Source organism: Microtus pennsylvanicus, chromosome 7, assembly GCF_037038515.1.
Source record: "Microtus pennsylvanicus isolate mMicPen1 chromosome 7, mMicPen1.hap1, whole genome shotgun sequence".
NCBI lineage: Eukaryota > Metazoa > Chordata > Mammalia > Rodentia > Cricetidae > Microtus > Microtus pennsylvanicus.
Genome location: NC_134585.1, coordinates 100,334,428 through 100,359,773, shown reverse-complemented (window position 1 = coordinate 100,359,773; position 25,346 = coordinate 100,334,428). Strand labels below are relative to the sequence as shown.

Genomic DNA, 25,346 nt, shown 5'->3' with positions numbered 1-25,346 from the left:
GGGCCTGGAGAGACGGCCCAGCGGTTATGAGCGTTTGCTCTTCTTGCAGAAAATCCAGGGCCAATTCCTATCATCCACACGGTGGCGCACAACCATCCCTAACTCCCGTTTCAGAGAATTCAGTACTTTTCTTCCGGCCTGCTGGGAAGCTATCCCCGTTCATGTGGTGCACGGCCACGCATACACACCAACCACGCAAACGTAAAACTTTAAAATTAAATAAATAAAAAGGAACTCGTTCTCCCTGAAAGTTTCCTAGTGTTTCTAACACAACGTACTCGCAGACGTTATCAGTTGAACCTTTGCACAGAAGCCCCACGTGATTCTTGCTATTCTCAGCCTTGTCCGTGAGCTATAATTAGAACTCGGCTGACATTACTTTTCGCTTGTGGTTACAGCCCGACAGAGCATTTTAGTCATTTGGATCCACCTCGTGTTTCTCGCTGGAAACCAGGAGCTCTGGGTATGTTGGCTGCAGCCTCCCCCAAGGGTAAGTGCTTTCCGCAACCGGTGCCTCCATTGCTTCTGCACAAGTGAACTGCCAAAGACGACTCCACTGTGTGCAGAATGGAGCTTGAGTTTAATTTAAAGCCCTTTGGGGGGCTGCGACCGCTCACATTCATTCTCTAGGACATAAGAGACAGGCTTCCCCAGAAGCAAGAATTTAAGGTTGTATTCTTGGACTTTTTTAAACTTTGGGGAGCAGACTCCTATTGTGGTGTCTGCGTGTTTCCCTCACTGCTATGCTAAGAGCTTTTCCTCCACAAAGCAGCTAACTGCAGAAATGCATTGTTATGAGCTTGTTGCTTTCTGATGCAGATCTTTCGTTTTAGGCAAACTAATATTAGAGACAACCAATATTTAATGTCAAACAATGGAATAAATTAACAAATGTGAGTTTATATAGAATAAAGCAATACATATATGGGGATAGCCTACATTCTTTATTTATTTATTTATTTATTTATTTATTTATTTATTTATTTATTTATTTTTTGGTTTTTCGAGACAGGGTTTCTCTGTGGCTTTGGAGCCTGTCCTGGAACTAGCTCTTGTAGACCAGGCTGGTCTCGAACTCACAGAGATCCACCTGCCTCTGCCTCCCGAGTGCTGGGATTAAAGGCGTGCGCCACCATCGCCCGGCTACATTCTTTATTTTTATTTTATGTTGTTGAAAGTATTTCGTAGTCACTTCAATTTTGTTAACATCTGAGACATAAATTATAGGTGACATGCCCAAGGAATTAGGTCACTAGTACATGTTCTCTAAGGCTCCTTCCCTCCCACTGTCTCTCCCTCTCTCCTTTTATCCATCCTGACTTCTTTTCTTTCCTTCTTTTATCCATCTTCCCTTCCTTTCTTTCTTCCTTCTTATTTTGGCAGGATGTTTTTATGTATCCCAACCTGTTCTCAGATTTGCCATCCTCCTGCCTCAGCCTCAGACATGTACCATTATGGCTAACAGCAAGGTTTATTGACTGTAGAAAGGTTTCCCAGTCAGCTCTTGTGTGTGGGCTTCATGCTTTCCTTAGAGATAGTACCCCATCCTAGTGATTTTCTGCATATTTCTAATGGCATAGCAACCCTATTTTTTTTCTTCTAACAGCTCTTTTCTGTTTCTTTTTCTGTGTGGCCCCATGCTCCTTGAGTAATTTAAATTTAAAATCTGTAATTTAGACAAGGTTAGCCAAACATCCTGGACCTGCTAAATGAAGACATCCATGCAAAAGTAAATTTCCAGGAGGCATTTATTCTTTATTGCTATCACCACCACCACCATTATCATCACCATCATCACCACCACCACCATCATCATCACCATCATCACCACCACCATCATCATCATCATCACCACCACCATTATCATCGTCATCATCACCACCATCATCATCATCACCACCACTACCACCACCATCACCACCACCATCACCACCACCATCACCACCACCATCACCACCATCATCACCACCACCATCACCACCATCATCACCACCACCATCACCACCATCATCACCACCACCACCATCATCACCACCATCATCACCACCATCATCATCATCACCACCATCATCACCACCATCATCACCACCATCATCACCACCATCACCATCACCATCATCACCACCATCATCATCACCACCATCATCACCACCACCACCATTATCATCATCACCACCACCATCATCACCACCATCATCATCACCATCACCACCATCATCACCACCATCATCACCACCATCATCACCACCATCATCATCATCACCACCATCATCATCATCACCACCATCATCATCATCACCACCACCACCACCATCATCATCATCACCACCACCACCATCGTCATCGTTGTCATTCTGCTACTTTGAAAAGTCATTCATTCTTGGGGGACACTTGTTCACATTTCACAGGGACGGCCTATTCTACTGTTATTGCGTGGGAATGTATACATGTTACATATCATCTGTGCTCTCCAGAGTAGTTACAACCAACCCACAGTACCACCGATGACAGCACTAGGGGAAAGTTCCTCACTCAGACTTTTACAGATACTTGGTAGAGTCAGTCTCTTATGATCAATATTTTGACAGGATGTGTGTAGATGGTTTATTATGGTTTAATCTACAGAATCCTAAGGTTTGCTACAATTTATGATTTTTCTTGTCATTCAGATTTCCTGGGTCTTTTTCCATCTTATTATTACTATTTAACTGCTTTTTTTTCTTCTTTCTTCTAATTGGTACATGTTAAGTGTAAGCAACGAGTTTCACTACAACACACTGATGCATACATGTAGTGACTCTGGCCACAGTTGCACTTCCTGTGGCCTTTTTGAACTTTCTGTCTTCTCTGTGAGCCACTTTCTACTTCCTAATACTTCTGATACTCTTTCTCTTGAATTATTTAAAAAGTTATTTATTTTTGAAATGCATGTTTGCATTTCTGTGAGAGTGTGTATATATATATATATATATTGTGTATATAGTGTGTGTGCGTGCGTGTGTGTGTGCGTGCGTGTGTGTGTGTGTGTGTGCTTCATGATGTGGGTGCTAAGAACCAAACTTCTGTCCTTGGGAAGAGGAGCAAATGCTCTTAATCATTGCGCTGTCTCTCTAGTCATCTTTACAAAACAAAACAAACCAGGTTTAATTAATCTCGTGTGAAAGCCCTATATGGTAAACACAGCTGGAGCTTGGATCCTCTGAAGGTTGTCAGACTTGGGGGTAAGCATCTTTACCTGCTGAGCCATCTTCAGGGCCCTAGACTTATGAATCTGTTGTTTAATCGCTTTCCCAAGTCGGATGCAAGTCTAATTCCAAGTTTTCATTTTTATGAATGACAAGGTAGCGAAGGAGATAGATTGGGCAACAGTTCCTGCCCCTACCACATGCGATCTCCCGCCTCCCCCCCCCCCAGGGTTTCTCTGTAGCTTTTGGAGCCTGTCCTGGCACTTGCTGTGTAGACCAGGCTGACCTCGAACTCACAGAGATCCTCCTGTCTCTGCTTCCCCGAGTGCCAGGATTAAAGGCAACAAACATGCTCACATCATATTTTACATGAGTTGAAAGTAAGATACGGCGTCCAAACACATGTAGACTATCTGGGTGTACTGGTGTGTGCCTGTAGTTCCAGCTATGCAGGAAACTAAAGCAGGGGGGCTGCCTCAGCCCAGAAGCTTGAGGCCAAACTGGGCAACACGGTGGACCCTATTTCTGAATAAACAGTGAATGGAGGAAGGAAGGAAGGGATGGGTGGGTGAAAAATAAATATAGTTTGGGGAAATACAGTTGCTCAACGAACATCACCACTGTGATTGCTACGGTATCTAGCATTCTGAAGCAGGATGCTTCCTCCTCTCTCACACAGGTAGGTCTTTTCTGAGCAGCCTGTGACCCAGCTTTTCAACGCGTAATGAACTAGACGACTTGACTACGATGTGGAAAAATCATGACAGAAAATCTGGTTTGTACCGGGGCCGTCAATGCTGTGAAGGAAGTCTGGGAAGAAAGGATAAAGAAACACAATGAAGATGTGAAACGAGAAAAGGACTTTCAGCACAAGTATGCTAAGACATTTTATCTCAGATTAGTGGAAATTTATAATCTCGTCATTATAGAAAGATCATTTAGCAAGAGCTCCACTGAATTTGATAGAAAACACAAAATAATCTTCTTTACGACGCTTTATTTTTATTTTGCATATATGAGCATTTGACTGCAGGTTGGTCTACCATATGTGTGCAGTACCCATGGAGACCAGAAGAGAGCACTGAGTCTCCTGGAACTGAAGTTATTGACAGTTGCTAGTTGCCATGTGGGTGCTGAGAACTGAATCTGGAGCCTCTGGAAGAGCATCAAGTGCTCTTAACAACTGAACCATCTCTCCCACGCCCAAAATAGTCTTTCATTTTTCTTTATTATTATTTTATGTGCATGAGTGTTTTGCCTGCCTGTATGTTTGTGTACCTCTCCCACGCAATGCCTTCAGAGGCCAGAAGAGGGGGTGCCACACCCCCTGGGACTGGAGTTACAGGTGGTTCCAAGCTGTCACGTGAGTGCTGAAGAATCGGACCCTAGTTCTCTGAAAAAGCAGCCAGTGCTGTTAACCACTGAGCCATTGTTCCAGCCTTCTGAAAGTTTTCTTAATTAAGGAAATAACTGATTCAGTATTAAGTGTTAAGAGGAACAAGAGGATGTTTGTGTGTGAAAACAGAAACCCACTTAACACCTATTTGTAACATGAACAGGGGCCAAGCCTGCTTGTTGTTGGGGTTTTTGTCCTCCCACCAGGTACCCCCCAGCTATTAGTCCCAGAGAAAAATCACACATAAATCTCTATAAGTTATAAAGCTGATTGGCCCATTAGCTCTAGCCTCTCACTGGCTAACTCTCACATCTTGATTAACCCATTTTTCTGATGTATGTTAGCCATGTGGCTCAGTACCTTTTTTCAGTGGGGCAGATCACATCCTGCTGCTTCAGTGGTCTGGGCAGGAGTGGGAGGAATCAACTTCCTCCTTCCCAGAATTCTCCTGTTCTCATTACATCATTTCTACTTCCTGTCTGGTTTTCCTGCCTATATTTCCTACCTGGCCAATCAGTATTTATTTATAACATGATTGACAGAATACAGACAATTCTCCTGCACCACCCATTGAAGTCTGGCTTCTGGGACAGTCTAATTTTCAGGATTGTGTCCACTAAACACCTCAAGCTGCCCCCGACAGCAGAAGATGGACATAGTCCCCAGCCTATCTGAATGGCTGGGAGCCACAGTCAGGGCCCCTCTGGATCACATGATTTCTTAATAGAGGGAGGGCTGTATTTCAATATTGGGCTCTCATTTCTTCTGAAATCTTGACATTTGACCTACTTTCCTGATGGGTGTTAGATTGGTTTTCAGTCTAACCTTGTAAGAATACCTCCTTTCTTTGTGAATACCACATGGCTCCCTCCAGTTCTCATTCATAAAGCAAATAGCTAATAGCTAATGTCAGGTTTTTAAAAAATAGCAGAAAGTCCAACTCTAGTGGTTCAACTGTAAGGGTGGTGATTGCAAAAGTAGCCAAAGCACCAACTCCACCCTGTAAGGCTCAGCCTCTGTTCACCTCCCTCTGCCAACTCCTGTGTGTGGTTTAGCCCTCCAGTTAGCTCCCTTTGGGCGTGTGTGTGTGTGTGTGTGTGTGTGTGTGAGAGAGAGAGAGAGAGAGAGAGAGAGAAAGAGAGAGAGAGAGAGAGAGAGAGAGAGGAAGAGGGAGAGGGAGAGAGAGCTGTGTGTGTATAAGAGAGAGAGGTACTGGCCTTGGACTCACAGAGATCCATCTGCTTCTATCTCCCAAGTGTTCGGATTATCTCTCCAGGAAATAAATACCATGACAACCTCAAAAACCACTTTCTATTAACCTTAAAACAATTCCATTGCAAAATCATGTCATATCATGATAAAACTTGATTTTACCAGGTGTGGTGGTGCACGCCTGTAATTCGGACCCTTGGGAAGCAGAAGCAGGAGGACCATGAGTCAGCGAACACAGTGAGAGTTGTGGAGAGCAGGTAGTCAGACTGTGAAGTTGGGGCTATGCTGTTCTGTTGGTTCATCAGGAAGTTACAACATGGCTCAGAAATTCTCCTAGGAATATAGTCCTGGAAATAAAAATATACAATCTGTGGAAGGTCAAATTGCAATTAATTTTAAAGATGTGTACATGCAGGGGAGGGCATGTGCATGTGTGTGTAGGTGTTCATGTAGGCATGTGCAAGTGTACACATGTGTATGCAAGTGGAGATCAGGAAAGTGGGGATGTCCTCTGCCCTCCTCCGTCACTCTCCACCTTAAATGCTTGTATGTCTATGCGCATTGTGTGTGCACGTGAGCGTGAGCGTGTAAACACAGGTGCTTTCCTCCGTCACTGCTCACTTTATTATTATGATAATTTTTATCACAAGATCTCTCACTGAACTTGTAACTCAGTTAGGCTGGCTGCCCCATGAGCCCGGGCATCCTCCTATCTCCCATCTCTCTTCCTCTGGAGTTCCAGATATGTCATGGTGCTGGGGATCTGGACTCCGGCCCATTTTACTAACTCCGCTGTCCCCATAGCTCCAGTTTCAAAAGATTTCCGATAGGCAGAACGCTCAACAAGAGTTAGGCAGCACTCACTCTATGAAACCAAATAAGAACAGATTGCTATTAGATACAGGAAGGGGCTGGGGAAAAAGGAAAAATCACAGAACATAAGGCAGCTTGGCCATTCCAAAGCTATTTTTCCTATAAAACCAAGACATGAAGACAAAACTATAAAAATTAACAGCTGGGTCATATCAGACTACCTCATGCTACCTTGAGGATTATGTGTTAGGATTATGGCTGAGGGAAATTCATTCCTAAACCAACGGGAACTACTTTGGTGGGGAAAGTGGCTGTCACCTGCCGTGATTTTTCAGAAGACCAGAGAACTCTTTTATTTCTGTGACATGGGGCTTGTCTTAGTCGCTGTTCTATTGCTGTGAAGAGACACCATGACCAAGGCAACTCTTCTAAGAGAAAGCATTTAATTAGGGCTTGCTTACAGTTTCAGAGGTTTAGTCCGTTATCATCTTAGTGGGAACACGACAGTGTGCAGTATACATGGTGCTAGAGAAGGAGCGGGGAGTTCTACACCTGAATCTGCACGTGGCAGAAGAGAATGACACACTGGGCATGGCTTAAGCGTCTGAAACCCCAAAGCCCATGCCCAGTGACCACTTCCTCCAAGAAGGACACACTTATTCTTCTCAGGTAGTGCCGCTCCCTGATGACTAAGCCTTCAGATATATGCGCTTAAGGGGCCCATTCTTACCACAAAGCTTTATTTCAATTTTCAGTCTGATTTGTTGAGGTTCAGTGTCAAGAGCTTGGTCCAAAACAATGGCCTTTTATCATTATTGACCAGTTCACAAAGAGGCATGCATACAAATGTTCTTAGCAACATGATACAGAAGAGGCAAAGCATGCACTCGGTGATGGATGGACAAACACATGTCAAAGACCCATACAGTAGTGCCATCCTCCCATCAAAGGAAGCACATTGCTGGTTAGTAGTAACAACACAGATGAGCTGGAATTGTGTTAAGCGGGAAGGCACACTTATATATTGCCCCTTTTACATGAAACACAGCACAGGCAAATGTATAGGTACAAAAAAAAAATAGCGGGGGCTGGAGAGATGGCTCAGTGACTAAGAGCACTGGCTGCTCTTCCAGAGGTACTGAGTTCAATTCCCCGCAACCACATGGTGACTCACAACCATCTATGATGAGATCTGGTGCCCTCTTCTGGTGTGTATGCATACATGCAGGTAGAACGCTGTGTATATGTAACAAATAAACCTTAAAAAAAATAGCAATGTCCAGGAAGGAATGGAAGGATGAGGAATGTCTGCTAATGAGGACTGAGGAGGAGTTTTGAGTGATAAAATACTTTGGAATTAGATAGTAGAGACAGTTGCACAATGTTGTGAATTTACAGACGAAATCGTTGACTTGTATACTTTAAATGGTTGAATTTTATAACATATGAATCATATCTCACTGATGCTATTAGAAGTAGAATATAAGAAGAATTGTGATACTTCTTAAGACCTTAGGACTGAGCTTAGTACGTGCAAGGCACTGTGCTATCCCCAGCACCAAAACAAATAAACACCCTGAACCAATAGTGTTAGTAAATCTAAGACACTGCTCACGGCTCAAAGGCCTTCAGTATGAGAAGAGGGTGAACATGAAGAAAAGCAAGTTTGTTAAAGGGCCAGCCCCTTAAGAAAATGGGAGGCTATCATTTACTCAAAAAGGACCATCTTGAGCAGCTCAGGTACCCAAAAGAGATGTTAGAGGATGTGGTGGTTTGAACGAGAATGACCCGCATAGGCGCATATGTTTGAGTGAGTGGTCTCCAGTTAACAGAACTGTTTGGGAAAAATGAGGAACCATGGCCCTGCCTGACGGCTTTCTGCCGTGGTGACCACGGAGTCAATGGTATTGGAAATAGGTGAAAGGTTGCTGCATGGGCTAGCATGGGTCCAGTGGCTATGTTTTAATTTGCATGGCCTCTGTTCCTTTCACGGCTGTGTCCGTTGTTTGGGTGGACTTTGTGTTGCTGCTCTTGTCGCTGCCTATGAATTAAACTATGTCCCGGTGTCTTAGGCTGGTGCGCATCTGGGAAGACCGGGTAAGCTTAACCAAGCTGAAAGAAAAGGTCACCAGGGAAGACGGAAGAGTCATCTTGAAGATAGAGAAAGAAGAGTGGAAGGTAAGGGCTCTCCCTAGAAGCAGCTCTTGGTTGGCCAGCCTCTGAATTGTGTGAAGGCCTAAGAGGATCTGAGACTGTATTGAAGACCAGGAGAGTTCGAGAGTCTATTAATAGAACAGGTGAATTTGGGCAACATGAACAATGGAAAAGAAATGTAAGTGCATGAACTGTTTTTTATCAGAGAGTCTCTTTGCCCCATCCCACCCGGACTCAAATCCCTTGTGAGACTTAGTCTCTAAATCCTCCCAGTCAGCAGATATCCCAGTGTGCTCTACAGCGGTGATGGCCAGGCTAACTCAAATCACATAGCTAAACTATCAATTTAGATTCCAGAATGGAAGGGGGCATTTCTCTCCCTCACATGTGTAGGAGCACACATGCATATGTGTGTTTAGTTACATCAGATAGACTAACTCTTACAAGGGCTTCAAAACCTTTCTTCTTTTTAAAATTTATTTATTGTGTACACCATAGTCTGCCTACATGCATGCCCGCAGGCCAGAAGAGGGCACCAGATCTCATTACAGATGGTTGTAAGCCACCTTGTGGCTTCTGGGAATTGAACTCAGGACCTTTGGACAAGTAGGCGGTGCTCTTAACCACTGAGCCATCTCTCCAGCCCCTGAGTGTTTGTTTTTCATACCTGGAGTTATCATTAGCTATGGGGTCAGTTTCCTAGTTAACTTTCTTATTTTACTTTTAGCTTATTTTAGGCTTGAAAGGGAAAGGCATAGAGTTCAGAGTTTAAAGAAAAAAATGGTTTGAAAAACCTTATAAAATAGGCTGGACGCGGTGGCCCACACTTTCAACCCCTGCATTTGGGAGGCAGAAGTAGAGGCAGGTGGATCTCTATGAGTTTAATACCAGCTTGGTCTACATTGTGAGTTCTAGGACACGCAGGGGTCTGTAGAGAGATTCTGTCTCAAAACAAACAAACTCCCAAAACACTTAATAATAGAAGTGGAAGAGAAATTCAAATTACTAAAATGGTTTTTCAGAATATTCTCATTTTCAATTATACACGTGCTCTTGGATAGTCTAATAAATACTACAGAATCATTCATTAGAACAGACTTGATCTGTGTGCATTACTAGTCAAAATATGATATTTTTGTTTATTCTACTATGGTTGAGATGTGAAGGTTTAGCAATAAACGATGAAGTAAATAATAACTTGTAAAAAACTGAAAATAAATTTTTTAACAATTAAAAAAATAATAAAAGGCAAGGTTTGAGTGATGTAGCCCGAATATCTGGAAATGTCACCAATTAAGGGAAAACTATCGTCACGCGTATCTTTACATCCCGTAAGATCACAGCAGTGCGCACAAAGCTAGAATAAACCAGGCAATCTTATCGTAGCAGCGCAGCACAGCGCTAGACTAATCCAGACAATGTGATGATTGTCCACACGTTCTCCACTTTAGACTCTCCCTTCTTCTTTGCTGAAACTGAATCACCTACAAGAATGGCAACTTCATAGGACGGGTTTGTTGAAAATTCCTGAATTCATCGGAAGATTCCAGAATCTCATTGTGCTAGATTTATCTCGAAACACAATTTCAGAGATCCCCCGAGGGATTGGTAAGGATTGCTTTTATTCCTGTGTTATTTTGTTTACCTGCCAAAGGTGCTTTTTCTTTCTTTCAGACCCCCTTACCCTGCCGCTTCAAATGCGTGGAATAAAGATCTTCTCTCTGAAATTTGAGAAAACTGTAAACAGTTCCTCTAACGTAATGCTTCAGGGGATTCAAACTTATACTGGGGTGATAGACAAAATTTCAGTGGAGAAAAGCTTTTGGAAATATGCTGTATATTCTTAAAGCAATACTGCTGGTTTAACTATTTATCTTAGAACACACTAAAGGAAATAAAGGGGGAAAGATTGATTAGACAGTGGGAAAATGTTCCCAAATGAAAAATTGCTCAGGATGTTGTGTTCTGTGTTGGGGTTTTGTGTTGGAGACCAAGCCCAATGATGGGGCCTCCCCTACAGCGGGGGCTCCCTCCTGGACCCGGATTGGGTACAAACTACACCCAAACACCTGTTTTCACAGAGATCCTTTATGAAGTGGGGGAAGAAAAGTTAGAGTGGCTGCTTCCTGACTCAGGCAGAAAACAGCAGGAAATGACCTTGCCGGTATAATTCTTAAGAAAGAAAGGGGAGGCCTGTGTTTGGAATGGGCTAGGCTGTGGAGGAAAAGGAGATAGAGAACAAACAGAAAGGGTAAAGGATGAGGGAAAGGGGGCATGGGTATGGGACAAAGAACTGCCTCTGGATAGAGAGAGAGATGTGGTCCATAGGCAAATGGTGGTTTATAAAGGTAAAATGAGAAACCCTGTGTTAGGGCGAAGTACTTAATTTTAACTGGGAATGTTAATTAGGTGAGTCAAAGGTGAGTTTTGATTGCTGGCCCTTGGTAGAAGGCCTCAGGAGGAGGAAGTGAGTGGCTCAATAAGGGAATAGACCTTTGTGGCTAGCTTTAGGAATGTAATCTAACGGTTTTTAGAGAGGCAGAAGGAATTGGGAGGAAGGGCAGAGCCTGCCAGAGTCAGAGTGGGCTGCACCCAGGGTCTGGTACACGCGAGGCAGGTTCTGTACCATCCACAGTCACCTTGATCCAGTATATAAAAAGCAGAATGGAAATCCCAGGACCTCTCCTATGGCATGAGAAATTTGCCCCTGGTTTGAAGACGCGAATAACAGACTTTGCCAATAAGTGAAGTCTGTAAGCAGCACTTAGTGCCAGGAAGCACTAAGTCCGCCTCCTTCCTATTGTGTATTGCTGTTACTTAGTGTTGTTGCTGTTGTTTTGTGCAGGACTGCTCACCAGGCTGCAGGAACTGATTCTTAGCTACAACAAAATCAAGACTGTCCCCAAAGAGCTGAGCAACTGTGCCAGCTTGGAGAAGCTAGAACTGGCTGTGAACAGAGATCTAAGTGACCTCCCTCCAGAGGTTAGAAGGTCCCAATGTCTGTTTTGTTTGCCTCTACTAATAGTCTGCTTCTCGGGCATGTGGCTGTTGGGAAAACACAAAATAAAACAAAGCTCATGAAGCACTGTTATGAATTTTTAGGAAAGACATTCTTAGTGAAAAGCATATTCTACCAAAAGGCAAGTTTTTTTCTTAGAACAAACTCTACTTGGCATAAAAGGTTCCTCTATTGTTGTTACTGTTCTGCATTATTATCTCTTTGGAGAGAAGACAGAACTTTAAGCTCCCATAACAAGGAGAAGCCTAGGTTCCTGTAGTGGTTCCTCACACATGCTTGATTATTTCGTAGGCAACGGATTGAACCCAGGGTCTCAAGCATGCCGAGCAGACATACTGCTACTGAGCTATAGCCCTGGACCTTGAGGCTTTTTTGTCTGTCTGTCTGTCTGTCTGTTGTGAGACAGTCTCACAGTGCAGCTCACTCTGACCTTGAACTCCCTACAGAATTCCCTATTCTATCTAGGCTGGCCTTGAACTCCCAATTCTCACTCAGTTTCAGGTACTTCCTGGAGCTAATTCGAGTTGTTTATCTGTTGGCTTATGGAACTTCCCTGCTGGTTGGAATATTTTAATTTTCAGAGGAAAATACTATTAAAATATTAGAAATACTATTCTGAGATCTGACTCAAAGATTATTTAATGTCACAGTGTGTCCTCCAAGTAGCTAACTATGTGTCCTTGGACACAACCTCTTAGATTTATGTTTTCCATGTAAGGTTGTTAGGCAGATTTATTATCTTTTCAATATTCTATAATGAAAATAATCTAGACAGGTTTGATGGCTTTTAATCCCAGCACATGGGAAGCAGAGGCATGTACAGCTCTTTGAGTTCTCAGCTAGCCTGGTTTACATAGCAAGTTGCGGGCTAGCCAAGGCTACAGAATGCAAACCTGCCTCAGGAAAAAAAACAATAAAAAGGATTCTAGTACTGAGGGGTCAGCAACTGAAGATTTCTCTGTCAGACATTAAATTGTATCTACCTCACTAGTATATGTACCTGTTAACAAATACCTTTTTATCCTCCACACTGAATCATTGGAGAAGTCTGATAACAGTTTTCAGAAATGCATTTTTACTTATGGCTTGAATTAAAAAGCTAGAGAAACAGCATCACCTGTTAGATGGAATCATGCAGCTTTCTGTGTCTGTGTGCACATATGTACCTGTGTGTGTGTGCGCGCACACATGTGTGTATGTATGCATTGGCCAGAGGTTCTCAGGTGTCTTCCCCAACCACAAGCCCCTTGGACCCTTCCATTTCTGCTTCCCAGAACTGAGGTTTCAGATTGCTGCATGTACAGCTTTCCACTTAAGTGCTGAGAATCCAAACTCATGTCGGAACACATACACAGCGAGCAGCTTCCCCACTAAGCCGTCTCCTCAGAGCCCTCATCCTGCTTTTTGGCACTAACCACAAAACTTTGTATTTGTGTACTTCATGGTGCAGATGGTACAGAAGGAATTCAAAATACAGAACCCTGGCAGCCAAGTGGATAGGCTGTTTTTGTTTGCTCTGTAGATGCTAATTCTTCTATCTTCAAACTCCCAGTAAGGATAAAGAGGAAGGAACTTTGAGACTTTAGGTCTATAAAAACTTGAGTCCATTGAGTTACATGAGCTCTGAGCAATTTTATTCATAAAACAGAAACAATGACACCACCTTTGTGTGGTTGCTATCATAATCATTTACGTATTTAAACGCAACTGTGGGCCAATTACATAATTAGTTTTCTCAAATAAAAGTGTGGAGTGGAAGTAACTGAATAGATATTTTAGGTGAAAAAAAAAAACTTTGTGTTCTATGCATTCCCATGAATACATTTAAAACTGATGAGAAGGCCGGGTGGTGGTGGCACACGCCTTTAATCCCAGCACTCGGGAGGCAAAGGCAGGTGGATCTCTGTGAGTTCGAGACCAGCCTGGTCTACAGAGCTAGTTCCAGGACAGGCTCCAAAGCCACAGAAAAACCCCGTCTCGAAAAACCAAAAAAAAAAAAAAAAAAAAAAAAAAAAAAAAAAACTGATGAGAGAATCCACGCATGGTGGTGCACATCTTTGCACCCAGTGCTCTGAAGGCAGAGGCAGGTGGATTTTTGTGAACTTGAGGCTATGTATTCCTGACTAAGACTTACATAGTGATATTATCCCAACAAACTGAAAGATACATACAAAACCAAAATCTCAGTAAGAGTCTGAAATAAAGTAAAAAAAAAAAACCAGTCCGATATAATCCTCAAATGTAATAACCATAAAATAATACATTTCACGAAAAAATATAATGACTTAGAAATGCAAATACTTCCATATAGTAACACAATATAAAGAAACATGCATAGTCACAACAGATATCAAATTCGGGACGGGCACTAGCTCTGAGAAGTCGGGTGACAGAAGACACCACCACAATAACACGATCTTTTTCTGAAGCCGAGCTCAGTGCTGTGTGGTATAAAACTTGCAGGCACTCATTGCACTTTGGCCCAGAATTGTTGCCGAGTGAGTTAGAGGTTTGAGATCCCAAGTGTGAGTGAGCCAGTAAGGTAACCGTTATCTTAAAGAATAAGTTTTCCCATATAACTCTCAGCAGCTGGCTGAAAGTAAACACAAGAAATGCTTCTGGGGGTGGCGATGCTTTTGACACACAGGTCCTATGAACCCTGGAACATGGTCATCTTTGAATAAAAAATTTCCATTTTACTTTATTGGAAGCCCAGGGTGCTGTTTGTTTTTTTGAGATAGGTCGATTGTGTAGCGTGGCAGTGTTGGAATGCATTGTGTATTCCATGATGGCCTTGAACTCAGAGAAACGTCCTCTGCCTTTGGCTCCGGTGCTGGTGCTGGGATTATAAGCATGTGCCACCATGCCCAGCTTCTGTTATCCTTCTGCTTTGATCATTGTGGATTCCTGTGTCTAAACAAAGCTCAGGTTTACCCACTCTCTTCTTCAGCTCAGCAAACTGCTAAAACTCACCCACCTTGATCTGAGTATGAACCACTTCACTACAATCCCTCTGGCTGTGTTGAACATGCCTGCCCTCGAGTGGCTGGATATGGGAAGCAACAGCCTTCAACAACTCCCTGACAGTCTAGAAAGGTAACTTTATGCTTTATGGGTTACTTTATGCTACCAAAAATTCAAAGGCACCTATGAAAAATAAGAAACAATAAACCGAACAACTAGGAGCCCATGATGATTACAAAAGACCCAACTGGGTCAAAACTTAGTCTTCCAGTGTGTTAGTTTCATTTCTCCCAAATATGCAAAGGATTTGGAAAGGGGAAAACTAACTGCTTTCAAGACATTACCAAGAACATGCCACAGTAACCACACTGCTTGGTGCATGCCAGGCACTTCTGTGTACATTACTAAAGGACAAGGGAGCCGATACAGAGATGTTTGTCACCTATGCCCAGGTCTCAGTGAGTGACATTAATTGGCTATGAACGTAGGAATCTTGACCTGAGTCTATACCACCTTGCCCAAAATAGGCATATTATCAGTTCCTGATTTTTAAGATTCATCTTAAGTGACACTTACAGCTGTTTATTTAGAGAACTATGAAAAACATGCAGTGTAAATGTTCTCATTCCTGTCGTGGCATGACAGCTAGTCTTTAGTGAGTTCCCTGACGTAGCTTCCCTGACAATTAGGTAACAGGAAAGAATGAAATCTGTTAAACAAATAAATGCATTTTACTAAATGCTAAATAATTAATTTAATGAAGTAAATTAATTAAACAATTGAATATTAAACATTATAATTTGATGAGGCCAGCTTTTTGTATTCAAGGATCTAATATACAAAGTTCTAATTCTCCAGAATGCAAAGTTTACACACATTGTGGCTGCAGAGGAATGAAATAGCTAGCCTGCCGGAAACGATCAGAAATATGAAAAACCTGGGGACTCTTGTTCTCAGTAACAATAAGCTGCAAGATATTCCAGGCTGCATGGAAGAGATGGCAAATCTGAGGTGAGAGAATGTAACTGCAGCATGGCACCCTTACCCTTGGAGGTAAGGCAGAGGAACCCAGATCCTGACCGACACATCTGGGTCGTGAATGATGTGTATGTATAAATTTTCCTTTTGTGTGTAGGTGTTTTGCCTGCACACCACTTGTGTGCCTGGTGCCCATGGAGGTCAGAAGAGGGCATTGGATCTCTTGGAACTGGAGTTACAGAGGGTTGGATTGCCATGTGGGTGCTGGGAATTGAACTAGGGTCCTCTTTAAGAGCAGCCAATGCTCGTAACTACTGAGCTATCTCTTCAGCTTGAGAGTGTATATTTTAAACATAATGTTTTAATAGTTTCATAAGTGTGATTCATGTAACGGCAATCTAGATTATTCAAAAAATAATTCTTTTTTTTAAAGGTTTATTATATATACAACATTTTGCCTGCATGTATGCCCACACGCCAGAAGAGGGCGTCAGATCTCATTACAGATGGTTGTGAGCCATCATGTGGTTGCTGGGAATTGAACTCAGGACCTTTGGAAGAGCAGGCAATGCTCTTAACCACTGAGCCATCTCTCCACCCCTCAAAAAATAATTCTTGAAACTAAAATGGTACTGGGGTTTATCAGTTTAAAGAAATGTCTTTTGTTGGTGACAATATGATGAAAATTCTCTTTATACTGCTAACAAATGCTCTACAATACAAAACCCAAAGAACGAAACAGTGATCATCTTCCTTCTGGATAACTACGAGTAGGCACCGGTAATTGTATCAGCCTAGAGAAAGCAAACTTTTTTCTTTTTGATACTTATTAGAAAGCCAAGAAAATTCTCTCCAAAATGTAATTTTCTGATGGAACGAGGCAATGGACACCCAAACTCAAAATCTCCACAACAGAAGCTCTTCATTCATAGGCCTATCCAGCAACTTCAGTTTGCATTCCATGGTTACGGCATCCATCCATAAAAACAGTCACCAACTATATTCATAGCATTAATCATATGATACTTGCTCTCATCACATTAAATACATGTTATGAGCTAATAGTTGCCTCTGTGAGCTTTGGAGGGAAAAGATACTTTTTCTTCTTGGGTATATTAGATCCCAGCAAGATAATCAGTTATTGAGAACAGTGGAAAATAGTAATTCAGCACGCTGTTATTTGATCTTTCTCCCGGGAAATAAATGCACACGCACTTCTATGGCACCTATAGAAATACTGTTTTCTGGTGAACTTCTAGGTTTGTCAACTTTCGAGACAACCCGCTCAGACTGGAAGTGACCCTTCCTCCCAGTGACATCACAGAAGGAGAGGAGGAACGGGAGCTGTTTGGACTTCAGTTCATGCATGCATATATACAAGAGTCACGGAGAACAGGTACGGACTTATAAACAACACAGGTTAAATAGCTTTGGAAGAGAATGTGGATACAATTTACTTCTACCTTTCTATTAAGCCTTTTGGGGATTTCTCCATTCTATCTTATCTTTCCCATCAAACTGGCCAACACTGAAAGAGGGGAACATGAATGTTGATTCCGGCCATCATTCTGGTATGTAGGAGAGGAGCTGTAAAGATGGTCTTTCAAATGGAGTCAGCTGCACTTGCTGCACACTCAAGTGTAGGAATATGGACTTCTAGTTCTTTCTCTTTATAAACACGATTCTCCAGTACCAGAGCTCAAATCAACAGCAAGTGTCCTGTCACTGAACTCCAGCGACACCCTCTGCCTAGATGTTATTTTGTGTATTAGTATTTTGCCTGGATGCATGTTGGTACCTGAAGAATCCAGAAGAGGGCATCACATCCCTGGAACTAGTGTTAAGATCATTGCCATGTGGGTGCTGGGAATTTAACTGGGTCCTGTGGAAAAGCAACCAGTGCTGTTAACCTCTGAGCCATCTCTTCAGCGCCCCAAATCTGATTCTTAAAGAATCATTACCTTTGCTGATCAACTGGCAGGCATGCCAGGCTGAGTATAAACAGACCTTCCTCATTATTGCTTTTCTATAATCTACAAGTAATAATTAAAAAATAATTTGATTTGGGAGTGAAAAATACGGACTTTATTCAATAGTTCGAATATGAAGTATAATATACAGGTTACAACCACTTCATCTCATAATTTAGAATTAAACATTTCTATAATCAAGGAAAACGTTTTAAAATTAAAACAAAATCAGAATAAGGCAAAGAGCACTGTCTTAATAAAAACAGTGAAATAATAGCATAGAAACAGAAACTTTGGCCTTGTAATTATTAAAAATATAATTTCATCTATAATCCATAGATGAAAAGGGAAATTTTAACTCACTCCATGCACCAAACAGCTACTTTGAAAAGGAGTGCAAGAAGAGGGAACAGTCACAGTCTTTCCCTTGGGAACCCTCCCTGACGCCCAGAGGCTGCTTAGCAAGGGTCACTTCAGGAGGCACTGGTGTTGCTGTAGGTCACGGAAGCAACAGTGTGAACAAACTGGGGAAGGGCTGGCAACAGTTCAAAGCAGTTTGTGGCTTTGCATAAAGTATTAGGCAAGCAGGAGACAGAATGGATAATTAACTATGGAAACCAGTGTTCGGGACGGATGGAGTGCTCCACTGGGGAATGAAGGAGGTGCTGAATACGGTTTGATATGCAGAACGAGGAGGGAGGACTGAGGATGAGCTGCAGTGTTAGCAGTGAGTCTGATGTGGGACACGTACAATGCACTGTGGACGTGCAGTTCAAGGGAGCTAGCTAAACCGAACAGTCTGCAAGGCAAGAAATAGTGATTTAACACGTGCTAGCTCACATTCTTATGTGAGACAAGAAAAAAAAGACATTAGAAAAACTGTAACCTTGACTTAAGGTTAGCACCCGAAGAAGAAACTTATTTCCCCGTAATGTACTCAGAACCATTATCAGAACATAATTGAAATGAATGGCTCATAGGAATATATAGAATTATGAGGTATGCTGTACGTCTTCTGAAACAGAACCGAGATTATACCCACTGTAGAATTTTTTTTATTTATGGACATAATTTTTTAAAAAAAGACATTTATTTTATGTATATGAGTGCTCTATCTGCAATCATGACTTTATGCCAGAAGAGGGCATCAGATCCCAGTATAGGTAACAGTGACCCACCATGTAGTTGCTGGGAATTGAACTCAGGATTCAGGATCTCTGGAAGAACAGTCAGTTCTCTTAACTTTTGAGCCATCTCTCCATTTCTGGATATAAACTTTAATGATACAAAACAATTTTTCGATATAAATGACATTTATGACATAAGGATTTAATTTTTAAACAATGAATTATCTTCATTTATGTTCTCTTGACTGGCGAATCTGAATTATTAACTTAAAAATATCAATGAACTTAATCTCTGGAATATGTGGAAATGTTCCCTCTTTGAGTTATAGATGTAATTTAAAGTTCCTAGTCAGAAGACTTTGAAATACAGAAAAATCTCTTGGGTTATTTATGAATATAAAATGTCATCATAAAGCTTAACGTTAGAAGAAACTAATAGCAAATTCAAGAGAAGTACAATTTGAGACATACTCAAGAAACCGTTTGGCTTTGGAGATAAAGGATGGATTCACAGAATATTGCCATCTTGTAAAACTCTGGCAATCCTTGCATTTAACCCAGTGGTATCACACTGGAATTTTGACCTACAGAACAGTTAAGATATTAAAGTAGTATTTCAACCCCCCCAAAGAAGAATCAATGTACATTAACAATATTTGACATAAAATTGTTGTATTTTAAAAATATAAAAATAGAAAAAGCGACAATTTAAATAAAAATAACAAACACCTATTATATTAAAATAGGTAATATTATTATACCTAGCTAGTATTTACTCTGTGCTTGGAACCATTCCAATTGGTTTCCCTGGCTATCTCATGTGATATACACAACCCTGTGAGGTAGGCTCCATTACTGTTATCATCATTCCTATTTTAAGAGGAGAAAATTGAGGCACAGAGATTAAGTAACTTGACAGCTGAGAGGTGGTAGGGTTGGAATTTAAACCTAGGCATTCTGACGACACATGAGATTAAAGTGAAACAGAAAGGCCAGGAGTTAAAATGTGTTTGGTTTCCTGCTTAGTCACAGGCCCACCAAATACAAACAGCTATCTCAGTGTCATTCTGAATCTGTTTTTGCATATCTACCAACAACTCAAATGTTTTCAAACGAATATAGAAACAAACCTAGGGTAAGATGTGGAAGAGAAACAGTCTCATGACATGTCTGGTTTAATATCTGCTTGTACGTAAAAACTACTTATCAGTTACATAAAGCCTAAATGTGAGGTTTTGGTTTCATAATCTAATTTGTATTTTAATCCAATTACTTTTCCTGCTGGCATGGGCACATGCTTTAATCCCAGCATTTAGGAGGAAGAAGCAGGGGGATGTCTGAGTTCTAGGCTGGCCAAGGAGTACCAAATGATACCGTCTCAGTAGAGAAAACAAAAACAATTTTCCCCAACAGGAGAGAAGCTGTTTTTTAAAAAAATAGTTAATTTATACACAAGAGGCTGAAAAAAGATACAGGATACTGATTAACTTTAGAAGTTACATGCAACTTTCAAACTGGATTTGTGATTATGTTTACAAACAACAGTCTTTAGAAGTCTGAACTAGGTGAGGTATTTTCCCCTTGAAATCATCACCGTCAGGCTGGAGTCACGGACAGACTCTGGGAGTACAAATACAGGCACGGGTCTGGCACTTTGATGGTGACGTCATCTGCCAATTCCCACATTTCTAAATTTGTCTGCATCTGAGAAAAGTGCAATTATTCTTTCTATACCCATACTGAAAAAAATCCCCACACTCAAGATTGATCTTTGTTAAACTGGCATCGCTTAATACAACTGAAGCTCAAAAAATAAAACATCAAATACACCTAAAAATGAATACAGAGTTTATACTGTAAATTTTTTTTTTTTTTTTTTGGTTTTTCGAGACAGGGTTTCTCTGTAGCTTTCGAGCCTGTCCTGGAACTAGCTCTTGTAGCCTAGGCTGGCCTCGAACTCACAAAGATCTGCCTGCCTCTGCCTCCCGAATGCTGGGATTAAAGGCGTGTGCCACCACCGCCTGGCTTATACTGTAATTATGTGTTTATGTATTGTATGTGTTTCAGATGACCAAGTGAAGTGACTCAGAGGCCAGTCCCTCTATACATTCTGATGGATAAAGTAAGTCAAAGAGCTCTGCTGAGAAGGAATACATGGAGAACTTGGTGAATTCTCTGTTTGGACTTTGGAAGTAAAAACAGACAAAATACCCTGTTATTTATATTTTTGTGAATAGAAAAATATAACTTAAAAAGGATTAAATTTTTTTGTTTGCAGAAGACAAGTGGTGTTTACGTTTCTTTTCCATTACTGAGCTGCTTCCTGCGGTGACAGATGAGCTGGTACGGCAGTTAATAACACATTTTCCAGAGACACTGATGGGTCTGTATAGTACTTTAAGGCAGGGCTGAAGCCTTTCTGCTGTAAATACTCGAGTCGGCCTTGGTCAATCAGCAATTTGCAAAGATGTCCTATGTTCTCCTTCTCTTCAGCAGTCAGAACTCTACAGTGGATAAACACACGGGGAGTTAAGCTTTGTAAGCGTTCCTAAGAAGCTCGGCACTGCCAGTCACTACAAAGCTGCTAACTAGCCAGCAGGTCATGAGGTGCTGTCTCTTGCTTCCCAGTCTTGTTTCTATTATTACGATTAAAATGTGTTTTAGCCTGCTCCAAAATTAGATTGTAAACTGTATTTTCTTAACTAAACTGCTGATAGCATTCATCTGAAAAAAGAATCCTTCTTATTCAGTTTTATTTTCTATACTTGATCTTGGCCAAAAGACCAAGAAGCAACTATTCAATTTCATTTTTTTTTGGTTTTTCTTGCCCAAGGTCTGTCACAGTCTAGAAATACTGAAATGAAAATTCCCAAAACTAACCATTGGTATTGCCATTCTGACCCGACTCCCTCCTACCTGGGGAATGAACTTGGCCTAGCACATGATCATGTCGAGAACATCCACAGTCGGTTCTGTTTTCTCTAAGGAGGTCCTGAGATGTACCCACAGGGGCCATCAGGGGACTACAGTATTTCCCCTCCGTGTGGTGCACTGTAAAAGTCGTCCTTACCCGGGCACACTATCAATGCTGCCATCTGCGGGTCTGTCTCCTCTCTCATCATGCTCTTCGCTGTCATAATTCTGGTCATCTTTTCTCTCTGCAGTAGTGTCTGAGGCTTCCAAAGACGTCCTTCTCATTCCACATGTAGCCCAACTACTCATTCTCTGGAAATAGTAGAAGTCCTCTGCCCCAAGGCCTCGCGCCTTGAAATACTCTCTGCCCACATAATGTCTCCAGTCACAGCGGTGGTGACAACAGAGTGCAATGGCAATGCCAGCCACTGGGGTCCGTGTCTCTGGGGTATCCTCCTCACTTACTTCCTTGGACAAAGCATTACTTTCTCCTTCTGTTTTATCATTCTTGACGCGTTTGGCTAAAGGTTCTTCAGTCCTTTCTTCAAAATTGGCAGCATAGGTTTCCACCAAACATCGCAATGCAAGATCTGCAAACACAATGACATGGCCCCAAACCACATCATCTTTAAAAATATTCTTCAGATTTCTTAAGCAGTGTGGTTAAAAACAAAACAAACAACACAAACTAGCAAAAATCTGTTTAGCTATATACTGTAATGATTCTAGCATATATTATACATTTTTCTCAAATTGGCCATCCTATCTTAATTTCCTAAGATTTATTTTCCATAAAGACTACTTCCCAATAAAATTGAAGGAAGTTTAAGCCCTATGATTTAAAAAAACTTTTGTTCAACTATTTGTATTGTCTTTCATTTCTCCCATCCCAACTAAAGTTATATGCTTAAGAAACTCCAAAGGAAGAAACAAAGGAGCTTAGAGACTGACCCAGGTTCAAGAAGCTAGTTTTTTTGGTTTTGTATCTGTTTGTTTTGAGATCGGTTCTGCATAGCTGATGTTGGCCTCAAACTTCTGATTATCTGCTTCCATCTCTTGGTGTTTTGGTTACAGGTGTGTGCCAGCACACCTGGCTAAGATACTAGTCTTGAAACGTAAGCTTGTCACAACAAATAATGGTGCGTTAAAAAGTTAAGAAAAGGGGCAGGTGGTGGTGCACGCCTTTAATCCCAGCACTCGGGAGGCTGAGGCAGGCAAATCTCTGTGAGTTCGAGGCCAGCCTAGCCTACAAAAGCTAGTTCCAGAACAGGCTCCAAAGCTACAGAGAAACCTTGTCTCAAAACAAGACAAAAAAAAAAAAAAGTTGAGAAAAGGAAGTTTCAGTATGAAAAGCAGGCAAATAGTTTTACTGTACACAGGCATTTGTTCAGCAAATATTTGCTAAATGCCTTGCATATACAAAACACTGAGGATGCAGGAAATAAAACTGCCATAGTAGGGGCTGGAGAGATGGCTCAATGGTTGGAAGCACTTGCTGCTCTTGCAGAGCACCCAGGTTTGGTTCCCAGCACACACAGGATGGTTTACAACTGTCCATAACTCCAGTTCCAGGGGATCTGGCACTTTCTGGCCTTTGTGGGCACTGGGCATGCATACAGACAAAATATCCATACATATACAATAAAAATAAATTAATTAAAAAACCCAAATTAAACCTCCCTAAATTGCCATACTGATAGCTGGCAATATGGGAAAGAACACAAATGTATGCTGTGAAACTTATATTTTATCTGATTAGATTGTCATATCATACTTTATTAATTAAAAACAAATGATATTCTAAAATTTGTTACCCTATGATATAAAAGGGATATAATTTATGTGATCTTTACAATAAATTTTAATCATGCCAACCAACATTATGGGATAACCATAATGATAATAATAATAAATAACCAACATTATTTGGATAAAGTGATAGCTAATTTGGTAATTCATTATCTGTCTGTGTTTCTGTCTCTGTCTTTTCTTCTCTCATATGTGAGAACGGGTCTCATTATGTTGCCCAGATTGAGGATGAACTCAAGTGATCATTTAGCTCAGTGATCCTCCTGCCTCAGCTTCCTGAGTATCTGGGAGTAGAGGCATGTCACTTTATCCAGGTCCATCAACTTATTTTCTAACAAAATATATTTGCTATTTTATTTACATTTGACTTAAACATAATTTAAAGAATTATAATCAGAAAATTATTAAAAGAATTAAGTTATTTTAGAAACAAAAAGAACATTGGAAATCACAAACTCTTTCATAGTGACCTTAAAAACCTTCTTTTTTTTTTTGTTAAACTGTTTATTATTTTTTTGCTAACAAACAATCTTATTAATATGAGAACAGTTTTACTTTGTAGTCCAGGATAGCCCTCAGATACATAATCTTACTGTCTTAGCCTTATAAGTACTGGGACTATAGGCATGTGCCATTGTTGTTATGGTTTAAATAAAATGCTGCAAGTCCCCGAGTGACTTCAGGCAGTGGGCAGCGGGTCCAGAGAGCAGCCAGTCCTAGGCAGGGACTGAGCAGTTCCCCAAGTGGCTGCAGTGGGCCATGAGAGGCAGCAAGTCCCAGGCATGGAGCCACGTGGTGGATGAGAGAACTCAATGAGGCAACCAGTCCCATGAGAAGAGACAGATGGATGGGCGTGCCATGAGAGACCATGCCACAGGTCTTCAAAGGTGGCTTCAAAGGTGGCTGGTCCTGGGTAGGGAACCATGCAGCAGGGAGAGACAGAGACATGGATAGGCATGCCAGGCAGAGTGAGGTTGGATATTTATTTAGTGGGTTGTGGAGGGGAAAAGAGGAGAAGAACACACACACACACACACAGAGAGAGAGAGAGAGAGAGAGAGAGAGAGAGAGAGCAAAAACCTTCTTCTTAGAAGGAAAAAAGAGGCAGTAAGCTGGTGGTCAAGATCATTTCAAATATTCAGAGTCTCTCTCATATAGCAAGAATTGTATTAGCAAATGCAATGTGCTTGAAAAGAATCCCAGCACAGCAGTGATTGGATATATAAACAGATACTTAGAAAACTAGGAACAGCTATGCAGAACATATCTTGATGACACTAAGGAGGCTCCAAAAACGTGGAGAAAGTTGAGCTCACAGATGAGCAGTTCTTTCAAACAGGTAACAGTGGAATTCTAGGAATGGTTGGAGCAACATGGCCTTTGAGAAAACAGACATGGTTCATGTTGATCAACAGTAAACTTTGACACAGACTGACTGAGAGTTTCAAGAAGGGGAAGGACAAGGACACTGTGTGTCACAGAAGGGTCTAAATATTAATACTTTAAGCACAGGGAGCACAAAACAATGGAAGGAATGGCCCTGGTGAGGGGAAGCACTAAGAGAGAAGGACGCTGAACCTCACTGAGGGAAGGCGCCTGCAGCAGAGCGAAAGGGGGGAGGGGGTGGAAAGGGGGAAGCAGCCTCTGTAGGGTCAGGTTTCTGAGAGGCAGGGGCTAGATGAAAGGAACCAAAGGTGTATGCTTCCCTCCTGCACCAGGATGAAATGGCTTTAGAAAGCTGTTACACGGGTTAAATGAGAGCCTAAGTGGCCCCCGAGATGGCAGGGCCATCTAGGTTCCAGCTCA

General features: G+C 41.6%; 2 protein-coding genes across 2 annotated transcripts in view; one reads left to right on the top strand and one right to left on the bottom strand.

Moving 5' to 3' along the window:
• Positions 1–373: 373 nt before the first annotated feature.
• Positions 374–21,103, top strand: Lrrc39 (leucine rich repeat containing 39). The gene is made up of 9 exons (XM_075981526.1): positions 374–490; positions 3,865–4,058; positions 8,679–8,784; positions 10,212–10,368; positions 11,606–11,742; positions 14,730–14,875; positions 15,602–15,754; positions 16,981–17,117; positions 20,886–21,103. Exons 2-9 carry the CDS (start codon positions 3,946–3,948, stop codon positions 20,900–20,902), a joined length of 966 nt encoding a protein of 321 aa, XP_075837641.1. The 5' UTR covers positions 374–490; positions 3,865–3,945; the 3' UTR covers positions 20,903–21,103.
• Positions 17,697–25,346, bottom strand: part of Trmt13 (tRNA methyltransferase 13) — a 19,639-nt gene continuing 11,989 nt past the window's right edge. The window contains exons 10-12 of the mRNA XM_075981523.1: positions 21,889–22,321; positions 21,131–21,322; positions 17,697–19,402 (exon numbers count right to left, since the gene is read on the bottom strand). Coding sequence (XP_075837638.1) covers positions 19,327–19,402; positions 21,131–21,322; positions 21,889–22,321 — 701 coding nt within the window. The 3' untranslated portion in view covers positions 17,697–19,326. The remainder of the gene's footprint in view (positions 19,403–21,130; positions 21,323–21,888; positions 22,322–25,346) is intronic.

What these genes read in the sequence shown, in the direction of transcription:
- Lrrc39 (XM_075981526.1), top strand. Translation starts at nt 3,946, where the DNA reads ATGACAGAAAATCTGGTTTGTACCGGGGCCGTCAATGCTGTGAAGGAA. An exon ending in TAGAGAAAGAAGAGTGGAAG is followed by an intron (nt 8,785 to 10,211) that starts GTAAGGGCTCTC and finishes TCTCCACTTTAG; the next exon opens with ACTCTCCCTTCTTCTTTGCT. An exon ending in CTCCCTGACAGTCTAGAAAG is followed by an intron (nt 14,876 to 15,601) that starts GTAACTTTATGC and finishes CTAATTCTCCAG; the next exon opens with AATGCAAAGTTTACACACAT.